This window comes from Mesoplodon bidens, assembly GCF_964165515.1.
Source record: "Mesoplodon bidens genome assembly, chromosome: 15".
Classification (NCBI taxonomy): Eukaryota; Metazoa; Chordata; class Mammalia; order Artiodactyla; family Ziphiidae; genus Mesoplodon; species Mesoplodon bidens.
Genome location: NC_138171.1, coordinates 81,606,649 through 81,621,065, shown reverse-complemented (window position 1 = coordinate 81,621,065; position 14,417 = coordinate 81,606,649). Strand labels below are relative to the sequence as shown.

At 36.8% G+C, this 14,417-nt stretch overlaps 1 protein-coding gene across 1 annotated transcript in view; it reads right to left on the bottom strand.

The window, feature by feature from the left end:
• The window catches only part of MACROD2 (mono-ADP ribosylhydrolase 2), a 1,988,024-nt gene that overhangs the window by 181,106 nt on the left and 1,792,501 nt on the right, over positions 1 to 14,417 (bottom strand). The window contains exon 9 of the mRNA XM_081256147.1: positions 9,646 to 9,727. Coding sequence (XP_081112273.1) covers positions 9,646 to 9,727 — 82 coding nt within the window. The remainder of the gene's footprint in view (positions 1 to 9,645; positions 9,728 to 14,417) is intronic.

Below are 14,417 nucleotides of genomic sequence, written 5' to 3'. Positions count from 1 at the left end.
ATCTGCAATCTTATTTCCCCCTTTGCAATGTAACCTAACATATTCACAAATTCTGGGGATGAAGGCACCTTTGCGGGGTGAGGGGTGGTTAAGGCATCTCTCCTCCTACCACATCCAGTAAATCAGGAAGCAGATTGTTTTGCAAAAAAAATATCTGAGGAGAAGAACTAAGAACATTTCCATTTAGAAATAATGATGTCCTATGGGATCAAGTACATAGGATTAAAATCAAGGACTTTTGTGAGTTTTTAGTTTTCAACTTCATTCTCTTGTATAAAAAGGTTTCTTCTTTGCTTTCTTTTTTTTAACCTTCATTCTTTCTTCCTTTCATCTCCTCCTCTTCCCTTCTTTCTATTCTCCTCCCCCTTTTATTTTACATTTTCTTTCATCTTTCTTTTGTCTTTACTTCTACCTTTCCTCTTGGTTTTGGTTATAAAAGAATAATATCTAACATCACGAAGACAAATGACAATCTGGGGAACTATTTGCAACACACATTTGAAAAGATTAATAGTTTTGATATACAAATAGTTCTTACGAATCAATAAGATGAATATGAAATAGTCAATATAAATGTGCAAAAGATATGATTAGCAATTTCACATAAGACATTTAGAGATGTAACAAACAACTGAAAAAGGGGATTAGCTATACTAGTAATAACAGAAATGCACTTTGTTACCCATTAATTAGCTTATTTCATGTATAAAATTGATAACATAAGAATATACACCATTGGGAAGACTGGGGGAAAAGTAAACTCTTACACACTGCTCATGAGAATGTAAACTCAGTACAATGGACTGTTTGTGCTCTCCCCAAATTCATATGTTGAAATCCCAACCCCCAGTGAGATGGTATTAGGAGGTAAGACTTTGGGAGGTAATTAGGGAGATAATCCCATTCATGATGGTGGAGCTCTCATGAATGGGATTAGTGCCCTTATAACAGGGACCTCAGAGAGCTGTCTTTCCACCATGTGAGGATACAATGAGAAAACGGACACCTGCAACTCATAGGTGGATCCTCACCAGAACCTGACCATGCTCACACCATGATCTCACAATTCCAGCCTCCAGAACTGTGAGAGATAAACTTCTGTTGTTTATGAGACTCCTGCTTACGGTTTTCTGTCATATTAGCCCGAAAGATCTAAGATACTCAGGTTGTTCAACATGAGGTGTCATTGTTCATATTTTTGACTCTGAGAATTATGTCCCCTGAGTACATGACACTCACCCATAGGGCCACAACACAATGGCTGATTTGACAGAAGCATCTTGATTTTGTATGCATTTTGAAAAAGTAATGCCCCTTCTAGAAAAGTATTCTAAAAAAAATGTTGATGTGTGCCAATGTTTACCTATAAAGATGTTTTTCTATAAGTGTTATTCAACAGGTAGAGAATAATTTGCAATGATAATTTCACAGTTCAACAGTATGGTTTGGGGTAAACATTGGGTCTCTTAAGATTATGTTATGGAAGAATATATAATGACATGAAAAAATGTTCACAATTTGTGGTATGTGACACACTGCAGTTATAAAACTGCATTTCTGGTTGTTTTCCTTTTTCATTTAAAAAGATCTGAAGGATAAACAACAAAATGTGATTCATCTCTGAACTGTAGGATAAAAGGTGGTTTGTAATTTTTTCTTTTGGATTCTCTATTTTTTACTACAAATCTGTACTACTATTGTAATAAAAAGTTATATATATATTTTTTAAGAGGTTATATATATATATTTTAAAAGAAGGTCACAATCATTGAAATACCTCCTTTTAAAATTATAATAAGAAATAAACACGCATATTTTAAAATGTATGATCCTTGGTCTAGACACCTCTCTGAATATTCATTTACATTGTTATTCATTCTATTTGGAAATATCCTATTACTGTGTGTGCACAGGACAAAACTGAAGCATGGAAAGATTAAACAACAGGCACAAAGTCACACGGCTCTAAGGTGGTTGTCACAGGAACAGAAAATGTTTCTTGTGATAACAAGCCCAGTGGGTTTTCCCCAATAAACAGATGGTTTTGACTATGTACTAGGTTCTTCACTAGTCATTAGTTAGGTTTTTCAGATCTTCACCACCCCTGTCACCAGTGCCTTCAAGCTTGGCCTTCTGACCATTGTGCTGAAACAGCAAGAGTGAAGAAAACCTTAGCAGATCATGGCATCCTGTGCTTCATTAATGCTCTTGGAAAACTGATGACTGGGGAGCAGGTAAGAAGAGGAAGGAAATGTGGATATGCCCTGTGGCTGGAGGCACACTCGCTTGTCAGAAACTCCAGCACTATTACAACAAATTGATAATGTATGACTTCTTTTAGCAGAAAGTCGAGCTTCAAACAATTGTCCACATTTTTGGGATTGCTATGGGAAGAAACATTGCATAGTAGAAAGGATTGGAGGTCAGAAATACCCAATTATGTGACTTTGGGCAACTGACTTAGCTTTCTTCAGCCTCTGTTCACTACCATCCCAAGAAAAGCAGATGATGAACCTATGCCATTGGGTTATTATTGGAAGGCCAGTCTCTTAGTGAGGAATGAATTAATCCTTCTTAAATACAGGATCTGTCATGTTACTCACCCATTAAAAGGCTTACTCTTATGCCCAACTGCTTATTACATGGTGATGAGTGTCACCATTTCTGAGTCAAGGATTCACACATCGAATGTAACCATCTTACTTATTTCCCAGATTCTCCCATCTGAACTGACCTTCTTCCTCTGTGTCACTTACACAACATTTGGCATCACTTCTCTGCTCCTGCTCATCCTTTAAAGCCCAATGCAGTGCCACATTCATCATGAAACTTAGCTTAACCACCCTGATTCTTGTGTGTATTTGCCTCAGAAATCCTGGTATTATGATTATTTCAGTGCTGTACTTGATTATTTGCTGATATTGTCTTCCAGCTGTTCTGTACAATACTTGCCACTTCGGGCATCTTATAAGAACTGTATTTTAAATGCAGCCATGATCAAAGCCTTGGGCACACAGGAAGCATGTAATACTGATGGTGGATGAGGAAAACTTATAAAGTGAGTGAGAAGGGGGATGAAGGAGGGGTAGGGTGAATACAGTCATCCCTCAGTATCTGAAGGAGATTGGTTCCAGGTATCTTATGCAGATACCAAAACCCCGGGATGCTCAAGTCCTTTGTACAAAATGGTGTATTATTTGCATATAACCTACGCTTGTCCTCTCATATGCTTTAAATCATTCCTAGATTACTGATAGTACCTAATACAATGTAAATGCTATGTAAATGCTTAGTACACAGTGAATTCAAGTTTTGCTTTTAGGGACTTCCTAAAAAAATTTTTTTAAAAAAATATGTCAATCCATGGTTGGTTGACTCTACAGATATGGAACCTGTGAATATGAAAGGCTGACTATACCTTTCTCTTTTTAGCTTTGGAAGAATAGATTCAGGTAAAAATTTTTTAAAAATTGTGTCTGTTGGCCAGAGGATATAATATTAGAAAAATATTCTTGGAGAAATAGTCTATCCTCATGATTAAAGGTGAAAAATATATGAAAAGAAGTGCTGTTCCCTCATCTAGATCTGGTAACAATACTTATGATATCTCAAAAAAAAAAAGACTTTTTACTTGAGGCTTCGGTTAAATAGCCTTTCAGCTTAAGGTTATGGTAGCTTTTTACTTACTTTAATAAACATCCAGCACATATTTTGAAATTTTTCAGATTATGGAAGTACAATAGAATATCAGAAATGGTCTGTGTTCTCTCCAAATTTACCTTTTCATTGGTGAGACAAGACAGAGGTTAAAAAAGAAATCGTAATATAAAAATCCAATGGAGTTACCTTGCAAGAGTGTATAAAATTTAGACAGAAATAAATGACAGAAACACATGGCCAGGAAAACTAATGAAAGATATATTTGTGTCAATACAAGTTAATTCATATTTGGAAGACTTTAAGGAGGCCAAAATAACTGGAATCTGATTGAGAAGATTCTTCATTTGTTTTGTTTAGAAAATGTGTTAAAAGATATGACAATTCTCATCAAAGGATATGATAATTCTCATCAAAGTCTATATTTGGGATTTTCTTTATGGTATTTTATGTCTAAGTAGGAAAAAAGCATGAAACAAAATATGTCTGCATACTCAAAATAAATTAATAACATATCCATCAATATTTGAATAAAGCCTATGCAGTTTAGCCAGCCATTGTGATCTGTTTAAATATTTAAGAGGTTGCCAAGGCAGAACTCTCAAACTTGACTTATGCTTATGCTTTGAATTTTTCATTCAAATTATTTTGTGTTATGTCCAACAAAGCAAATCCATATTTAAGGCCAAAAATCATCTCCAATAAAGTTTATAATTTATAAACTTATTTATTATTCCTATATGTATTAATTTTATCTACTAATTTAACACTTATCATACATGTGTTTCTATATGTATGTACCATTTCTCAAGCTCATTTTTAAGGCATTGCATATTTTTGCAACTTTATAAAGGTTATCATTTTATACTGTACTTGAGAAATGCCCCCCAAATATTAGTGGGTCAAATGGCTCATTATTTTGCTGTCTATCAAGAAAACAGGGGAAAATTCAGCCTCTTTTCTATTAGATTTTCTCAAATAGTTTTTGAGTCACAGTCATAAAAACAAATGAAATTATCTGTCTAAAGCAAATCTTCCTCTTAGAGACAAGTGGTAGGTTTAGGAGGAACACATCTCCATCCTGGAAGTATTTTCCTATTTTATCAGTTTTCTCAGCTACTTACTATTTGAAAGATATATTTTAATTATATTTAACTCTGCATAAGTCAAAATGTGTATTGTGTATAAACTATATAAATTTCCTAACTGGAAAAAAAACTGGGCAAATCTAATTGCTTTCAGGGTAAAAAATAAACAGAATATGGGTAAAGTTTTTAGTCATAGCTGTTTTCATTGTGAATGAATCAGTTGAGCTTGGATACTGGTATGGAATGGAAGATTTCTAATATCAAATATATTTGTCAGTTCACAAGGTAATTTCATCAACAAATGGTCACTAACCCAAGGGTCAGTGATAAAGGTGAAAACTTTTAGCCAGAGACGTAATAAGCCTTGCTTGAGGTATATAGAGAGAAAAATTGGTGAATTTGTCCTTCCTTGTTCTGTATATTAGCCTTCACCTCCACACTTATTCATTAGGTGTATAAAACCTACATAACACTTAATCACAGTTTCTGAGACCATTACATTGGATTTCCTGATGTAGATGACTGATACCAGGAGTGAGCTGGGGCTGGGAGAACCAGGCAGTGGGGCGGGGGTAACATAGAAATCTGTGGGTCCAGAGTAAATGGGGAGAGGGAAGTCTAGACTAAGAGAGGGTCATGAATCTAGGAAGTCAGAGGTCGGGCTGAGGGCACAGGTTCCACATCCAGCTAGACAGATAAGTTTGGGTAAGACATTAACAGGCAGAAATAAACCCAATCCAAAGGCAAAGTCTGCCTTGGTGGCCTGAATGGTAAGAGACAGACGGTTACAATAGCACAGTTTCTCCACTTCTGCACTATTAACATCTGTGGTTGGAGAATTCTCTGCTGGGTGAGGCTGTCTTATGCATTATAGGATGTTTAGCCCCATCCCTGGCATCTACCCACTAGTTGCCAGTAGCTACTCCCTTCCTCCAGTTGTGAGAAACAAAAATGTCTGAAAATGTTCTCTGAAGAGCAAAATCACCTCTAGTTAGGAACACCTACAGTAAACAAATGTGACTTTCCCTCAAGTTGGGGAGAATGTGGGTTTGACCATGACATCTTTCAAGTTTCCAGCATCAGGATTCTTTGATATAATCTCAAAGCTGTGAATCTGACATTGTTATTACGAGGAAAATTAACATTCCTAAATTCTGTTAGGACTTAAGACTCCAATAAAAAAAAAAGACTTCCATATTCAAGATCAGAAATTGTGTTTTTATGTTGTGTTTTCTACATTCAGTGAAAACTACACATGATAAATCCTACACACTGAAAAATCCAAACCTTTTATGTAAAGAACAAAGAGATTTCTGACTTGAATCATATAAACATTGTTTGCTATAGTCTATGAAATGACACACTATAAATATAAATTATTTGCAACCAAAATGTATGGTAATTCCATAAAGCTGCCACACCAGACTTCCAAATAATACCCCTGGAAGGAAAAAAGTCCTATGTGTTTCACCCACAGAAAGATATAAAACAGCTGGAAAAAAAAAACATTGCTGGTTTCTTTCCTCTGAGGTTCCTATTGCATTTCCATCATGGGCCTTATTGCAGGCTAAGTGTGTCCCCCAAAATTCATATGTTGAAGTCCTAACCCTCTGTCCCTCAGAATGTGACTATTTGGAGATAGGGTTTTAAAGAGGTAATGAAGTTAAAATGAGTTCACTTGGGTGAACCCTGATTCAGTATGACTGGTGTCCTTGGAAGAAGAGGAGATTAAGACAAAGAGACACACAGAGGGAAGACCACATGAAGACACAGGGCAAAGAAGACCATCTACAAGCCAAGGAGAAAGGCCTCAGAATAAACCAACCCAGCTGACACCTTGATTCTGAACTTCTGGTCTCCAGAATTGTGAGAAAATAAATTTCATCCAATCTATGGTACTTTGTTCTGGCAGCCCTGGTAAACTAATACAGGCATTTTCCACATTTTCCATCTTCTCCCATGGTCCTTTTTGCTTCCTGGTGCCACTTGCCTACAAATAATAGCACTGTACTACTTGGATGATTTGGATGGAATTTGATTTTGAAATCTATGATAAAGTACCAATCTGACTCGTATTAGAAAATGTTTCATGAGGAAATATTCAGATATTAGAGGAAAGAGAAGCATGGTAGATTAGAAAAGTGAAAGGCATCAGATAAAATTAGGGAGACTTTCTCAACGCTCCAAATGCATCCCAGCCTTCTCTGAAGATGCTCGTATCACTTGTGCAATGACAGATACCATCCTTGATTTTAAAATACAGCTGTTATTTCCTAGCTGTATGTCTCACTTTTCTGAAGTGTGCATCATTTTCCATATCTAAAAAGGAGGGTTGAGATGGTGCCACTTTCTTAGAGTTATCATGAAGAGTAACTGGTTTAGCCCACATATCTGATGGCTGATAGAAAGCAATCCCTAAGTGTTAGCTATTATTCCTAACATCAATATTAGGTAGTAGTCATGCATGTGTTATATCTTTATTATGATCATTTCTAGACTAACTTTTATTGTTTTCTCATTTTGTCTTAGAGTCTCAATTATGAAATTTAAAGACATGGGATTAAAGTACCCCCAAACACAGAGATTTGGTTTAATATAAAAATGCCTTTTTTTCCCCCTAAACTATGATCATTATTGCATTCAGAATGGTTAAGAAGACTAGTTAGAGAAACTCTGAAGTCACTCCAGGGGGAATATATGGCAAGTCAGAAAAATTATATTCCAATCAAAGATGGTATGGTTATGAATTAACCATAAATTCAAATTGTGAACAGATAATGTATATCATCTATATTAGCAGTCACATATTCCATTAGAAGTCACTTTTACTTCATAGTGCATATTTAGAATTTACAAATGGCTGATGCCTCAGCATTGCAGAAATACTCAACAATATTGGAGGATTTTGACACTTAGTTTAAAAATGTACTTACTATTATAAATGTGCAATGGAAATAATTTCATGAGCATGGCATGATTCAAAGCACTGATGTGAAACTGGGGATGATTTTATTATTATTTCACTCGCTTGAGTGCTAAGATGCATTTTGGATTTATTTAAAGTAGTAATTCTCAAACAATAATTTATTTGCATAGTTATTAATATATTCTAGACCACTAAAACTGTCCCATTTTTAAAAACTTGTAATATGATTTTTGGCTTTGCATCACTGGAAACACCTGCTGATGGATGGATTTGTTTTAATAGCAATGGATCATACTTATACAATTATTTTTATCATATGTTAGAGTGAAAACAAGTTTTCATTTTAGGAGGCATACAAATGAATATGATGTCATTATTTCCAAACATATCAGGGAATCCAAAATTTATAAAATCTTATAAATCATGCTGTGATGCTGACAAGACATTTGCAACTGCACACCATAGCAAGTTGCATTTTTTACATGAATGGACACTTTCTTTTAAGAATACTTAAAAATGCAGAAGTGTAGGCACAATCTGCTCACTGTGATTATGTAGGAAATAAAGAGAGAGGATGGAAGAAGGAGACTGAAACAGAAAGAAGCCATGAGATTATGGGGAGGAGAATTTATTAAATTCAAGTCATGTCAACAATTACTTGTTAAACAGCTATTATATGCTTTACACTCTGTAAAACACCGAGTTGCTTAAAAAATGAATGAAAGTGAAACAAGGAGGGGAAGGAGGAGAAGGAGGAAAAGGAGCAAAAAGACCACAACCCTGGTCTTCTTTATCATATGGGATTCTTTTGGATTTATGTTACATTCCACTTGGGGGAGACTGTAAAATCCCAAATGGAATACACTTAGGAGATTCACCTTTCAATTATAAAATCAGGGAGGACTTCAGATCACCCAGGAGAACTTAGCCCATTTTGATCATTTGCACAGTGTTGAACATCTCCAGCAGTTTTCTGTAGCTGTCCTGTAGCTCTATGTCCTACCCTGATCTGCAGGTGGGTGGGGCATCCTCTCTATGGGGTGGGGGGCTCCAATAGGCTGCTAAAGAAAGTGACTGGGCACCGGCACCCATCATCCACTCCTTTCTACCTGCCAGAGTCACTGGTTACATGAAAGACCACTTCAGATGGACATGAAATCCTCAAAAAAAAAAAAAAATCTCTCTGAAAGGCAGGCACCAACAATGTTCATGGTAGCTTGAAATTCCCTGGAAGCCATTCTTCATCATGGCTGAGGAAAGTGCTTAGGACACCGGGACTTAAACGGCACCATAAAAATAACAAGGTATTAAATAAGCCTCAGCCTTCACAGGCTGGAAGAGGAACAGTGGGGGGCAATATTCAAATGAACCAGGTTCAGCTGATCACACATTCTGTTGAGGTAAATCAATTCACTCAAGGTTCTTTAAAAACCTGGAGGTTTCTCCTACTTTCTAAAAAGAAGTGTGAAATAAGATGAAAGACTACCTTTTTCAGATTGCCCTAGAAAGGACTTTTTCTTCATTGCAATTTGGGCAGAGAAAACTGGGGAGAAGAGGGATGGAATGCAAGAACAGCTTGAATTGTGACTACAAATATAAATGGGCTGCTTACAATTTCCAACACGTTTAACACGGTGGGTACAGGCACAGGCCTGGACAACTTACAAGTGTGAGGAAGAAATCACAAGTCATGTAATTTAGGAAATGCCGTTTGGTCCAGCCCCTCACTCAAGAGATAAACTGACTTCCCCAAGACAACACAATGACCTGGTAAGAGGAAGAGGACCAGAGCCTAGATTTCCCGTCACCTCCTTTAGATCTTAAAATCTAAGATACAAGTTGCCAGGTGTGACTGGTGGATGGAAATCATACTTGTAACAACATTTAAAAGGCAAAATAAAGTAGTAGAATTATTAAGTGATGCCCTGACTTTTTCAACCTCCAATTTCAAAGGAAACAAATTGCTTTACTCACCTGCAGGGAAAAACTCGCTCATTTTCTTTTTGTAGATTTTGAAGTCAACTTCTAGGAAGACACAGAAGATGATCCGATCCACCTAGAGGCAAACAATAGACACTTAAAGTGAAAGGAAATATGGCAAATGCCTTCCCAAAACATGGTCTTGGAACAAAAAACAAACAGAAAACATCCCACAGATTTTTGGTGCTACACTGCTAACTACATGACAGGAATGAGTGGAGTTCGTGTGTGTGTGTGTGTGTGTGTGTGTGTGTGTGTGTGTGTGTGTGTGTGTGAGAGAGAGAGAGAGAGAGAGAGAGAGAGAGAGAGAGAGAGAGAGAGAGAGAGAGAGAGAGAGTGTTTGTGAATGCACTCTTTATGTAAATAAACCCATGGGCAATTTGGTGGAAAGATGCTATATAAATCAAATAAGAAATAATAAATGACAATAAGCTACTTTGCAGCAAGCTATAAATAAGATCTGAGATTCCATCAGGATACCTAGACTTTATGTTCTATTAAACAGCCACATGAGAGGTGTACAGCAGAAAGACGATAAAGTATGTCAGTAAACGGAGAGCTCTTTGTCCTACCCTTGTTAGACAAATATATTTATCAAACCTGTTAGTATTTGAACATGGCCTAAAAACTTCACGCAGTGTAATTTGCATGCAGTCACTTGCTTTTAGCTTTACACACTTGGAAATGCAACAGAAATAAAATATAATTAGTTGACAGTACACGAGGTCAATGTAACTTTAATCTGGTAGGATATTACTGAGTAAGGAAGTGCCACTTCAAAAGTAAAATGTGTACATAGTCCCTTTTCTCTGTTTCGAGAGCTTCTGCATGTAAGGAGTTTCTTTGAGACATTCTGAGAGTAATACAGTAAACAGAGAAGAGAGATGGGATACACATAATAGCTCACGGATATCTGATATTAAATCGGTGACTCAATTTTGTGTCTTGAAAACAAACACCCCTTTAGTTCCTTTATTTTAACAATGTACAAAAAGTTAAAAATTACCCCATCCATCAAACTGCAACTGGCAATTAACTAGAACATCAGTAGGAAACAGAAGTGGGGTATGCTGGTGGCAGGACAGGAAAAAACCCAAATGGATGTCATCCACCCAACCCCTCATCTCTCCCAGCCTGTAGGGGACAGAGTCATGTGAGCCAAGTCCCAAAGTTCCCAGTAGGAGCAAAGATCTGCAGGAGTGGGACGGGAGAGGATTAGGACACAGGAATCACCAGGGTTCCCTGATGGAAGCTCGGAGATGCGGCTTCCTGATCCCTGCACAAGTCTAGACCCCCAGCCGGTAGACCACCTCCTGGGCAGTCACTGGACTTCACCAAAAACCATGTAGCGCTACCCCAGTCACTGTCCCACAGGGTGGAGAGAGCACTTGACCTTCAGAAATGGAAGGACTGGGATGCAAAGAACCTTATTTTCCTTTCTCTCTATTCATTTGAACTTCTGGGGTCCAGCCTTGTCTGCATGGCAGTAACGTTTGCTACAAATGTGAAAACTGTCACCATCAACTTACTCTCAGGTGATCTATAAATTTTGTGGAATAAATGATTATCTGTGCAATGCTGAATGCTCATCTCCACTATGCTTATGGTGTATTTATGCCCTGTGGCTAAAGATAAGAATCATAATGTCGAACAACAGAATCGAGTTACAAAAGGACATACTTGCTTTGATACTGTTATGTGAATTTTTAAGCACAAAGATACAACAGTGTAGGGATTCGTTCATAAGCAATAATGACCATAAACATAAACAGGAATGTGACACATGAACTTCAAGATGATGATGATTTCTGATAAGGGAGGGAAGGTAAAATGATGGACAGGTAAGACTTTAAATGAATAGTTAATATTTTATTTATTTAGAAAGAAAAAATATTTAGAAAAAATATGGCAAATGGGTAACAACTATCAACTATGGGGGTAGGTACATGGATATCATATTATGTTCTACACTTTCTGTATGTATGAAATACATAATTAAAAGTCCTAACATTAAAAATAAGACTCTGTTACTACTCAGCCATAAAAAAAGAATGAAATAATGCAACTTGCAGCAACATGGATGGAAACAGAATTATCATACTAACTGAAGTAAGTCAGAAAGAGAAGAACATAGCATATGACATCACTATTATGTGGAATCTAAAATATGACACAGATGAACTTACCTACGAAACAGAAACTGATTCACAGACATAGAGAACAGACTTGTGGTTGCCAAGGGGGAGGTGGGTGGGGGAGGGATGGACTGGGAGTTTGGGATTAGCAGATGCAAACTAGTATATAAAGAATGGATAAACAACAAGGTCCTACTGTAGAGCACAGGGAACTATATTCAATATCCTGTGATAAATCCTAATGGAAAAGACTATGATAAAGAATGTATATATATGTATAACTGAATCGCTTTGCTGTACAGCAGAAATTAACACTCTAAATCAACTACACTTCAATAAAATAAGTTAAAAAAATAATAAGATTCTGTGTTAGACATACTCTGCTCTCCAGTTGCATTGAACTACTGATAATTTCCAAACACTATAATTATTCTCACTTCTGTGCCTGTGATGGTTGACTTTTTCTCCAGGCTTCAAATGATCATATTATTTCTAAAGCCCCTAATTAAGATCAAAATCAAAACAAGAAAATTTGGTTCAACCCAGATCTAAGAAGAATAAGCTGGACAGTCTCATTTGTACTCATTTCTCCCTACTTTTACAGTCACTTAATATAAATTATGAGATACTTTTTAAACATCTTCATTGGAGTATAATTGCTTTACAATGTTGTGTTAGTTTCTGCTGTATAACAAAGTGAATCAGTTATATGTACACACATATCCCCATATCCTCTCCGTCTTGTGTTCCCCTCCCACCCTCCCCATCCCACCCCTCTAGGTGGTCACAAAGCATTGAGGTGATCTCCCTGTGCTATGCGGCTGCTTCCCACTAGCTATCCGTTTTACCTTTGGTAGTGTATATATGTCAAGGCCACTCTCTCACTTCATCCCAGCTCCCCGTGTCCTCAAGTCAATTATCTACGTCTGTGTCTTTATTCCTGTCCTGCCCCTAGGTTCTTCAGAACCTTTTTTTTTTTTTAAGATTTCATACATATGGGTTAGCACACAGTGTTTGTTTTCTCTTTCTGACTTACTTCACTCTGTATGACAGACTCTAGGTCCATCCACCTCACTACAAATAACTCAGTTTCGTTTCTTTTTATCGCTGAGTAATATTCAATTGTATATATGTACCACATCTTCTTTATCCATTCATCTGTCAATGGACACTTAGTTTGCTTCCATGTCCTGGCTATTGTAAATAGTGCTTCAATGAACATTGTGGTACATGACTCTTTCAGGATTATGGTTTTCTCAGGGTATATGTCCAGTAGTGGGAGTGCTGGGTCTTATGGGAGTTCTATTTTTAGTTTTTAAGGAACCTCCATACTGCTCTCCATAGTGGCTCTATCAACTTATATTCCCACCAACTGTGCAAGAGGGTTCCCTTTTCTCCACACCCTCTCCAGCATTTATTGCTGGTAGATTTTTTGATGATGGCCATTCTGACTGGTGTGAGGTGATACTTCATTGTAGTTTTGATTTGCATTTCTCTAATGAGTAGTGATGTTGAGCATCCTTTCATGTGTTTGTTAGCAATTTGTATATCTTCTTTGGAGAAATGTCTTTTTAGGTTTTCTGCCCATTTTTGGGGTGGGTTGTTTGTCTTTTTGATATTGAGCTGCATGAGCTGCTTGTATATTTTGGAGATTAATCATTTGTCTGTTGCTTTGTTTGCAAATATTTTCTCCCATTTTGAGGGTGGTCTTTTTGTCTTGTTTATGCTTTCCTTTGCTGTGCAAAAGCTTAGAAGTTTCATTAGGTCCCATTTGTTTATTTTTGTTTTATTTCCATTTCTCTAGGAGGTGGGTCAAAAAGGATCTGGCTGTGATTTATGTCATAAAGTGTTCTATGTTTTCCTCTCAGAGTTTTATAGTGTTGGGCCTTACATTTAGGTCTTTAATCCATTTTGAGTTTATTTTTGTGTATGGTGTTAGGGAGTGTTCTAATTTCATTCTTTTACATGTAGCTGTCCACGTTTCCCAGCACCACTTGTTGAAGAGGCTGTCTTTTCTCCATTGTATATTCTTGCCTCCTTTATCAAAGATAAGGTGACCGTATGTGCATGGGTTTATCTCTCGGCTTTCTATCCTGTTCCATTGATCTATATTTCTGTTTTTGTGCCAGTACCATACTGTCTTGATTACTGTAGCTTTATAGTATAGTCTGAAGTCAGGGAGCCTGATTCCTCCAGCTCCGTTTATCTTTCTCAAGATTGCTTTGGCTATTTGGGGTCTTTTGTGTTTCTATACAATTGTGAAAATTTTTTTTCTAGTTCTGTGAAAAATGCCAATGGTAGCTTGATAGGGATTGCATTGAATGTGTAGATTGCTTTGGGTAGTAGAGTCATTTGCACAATGTTAATTCTTCCAATCCAAGAACATAGTATATCTCTCCATCTGTTAGTATCATCTTTAATTACTTTCATCGGTGTCATAGTTTTCCGCATACAGGTCCTTTGTCTCCTTAGGTAGTTTTATTCCTAGGTATTTTACTCTTTTTGTTGCAATGGTAAATGGGAGTGTTTCATTAATTTCTCATTCACATTTTTCGCCATTCGTGTATAGGAATGCAAGAGATTTCTGTGCATTAATTTTGTATCCTCCTACTCTACCAGATTCATTGATTA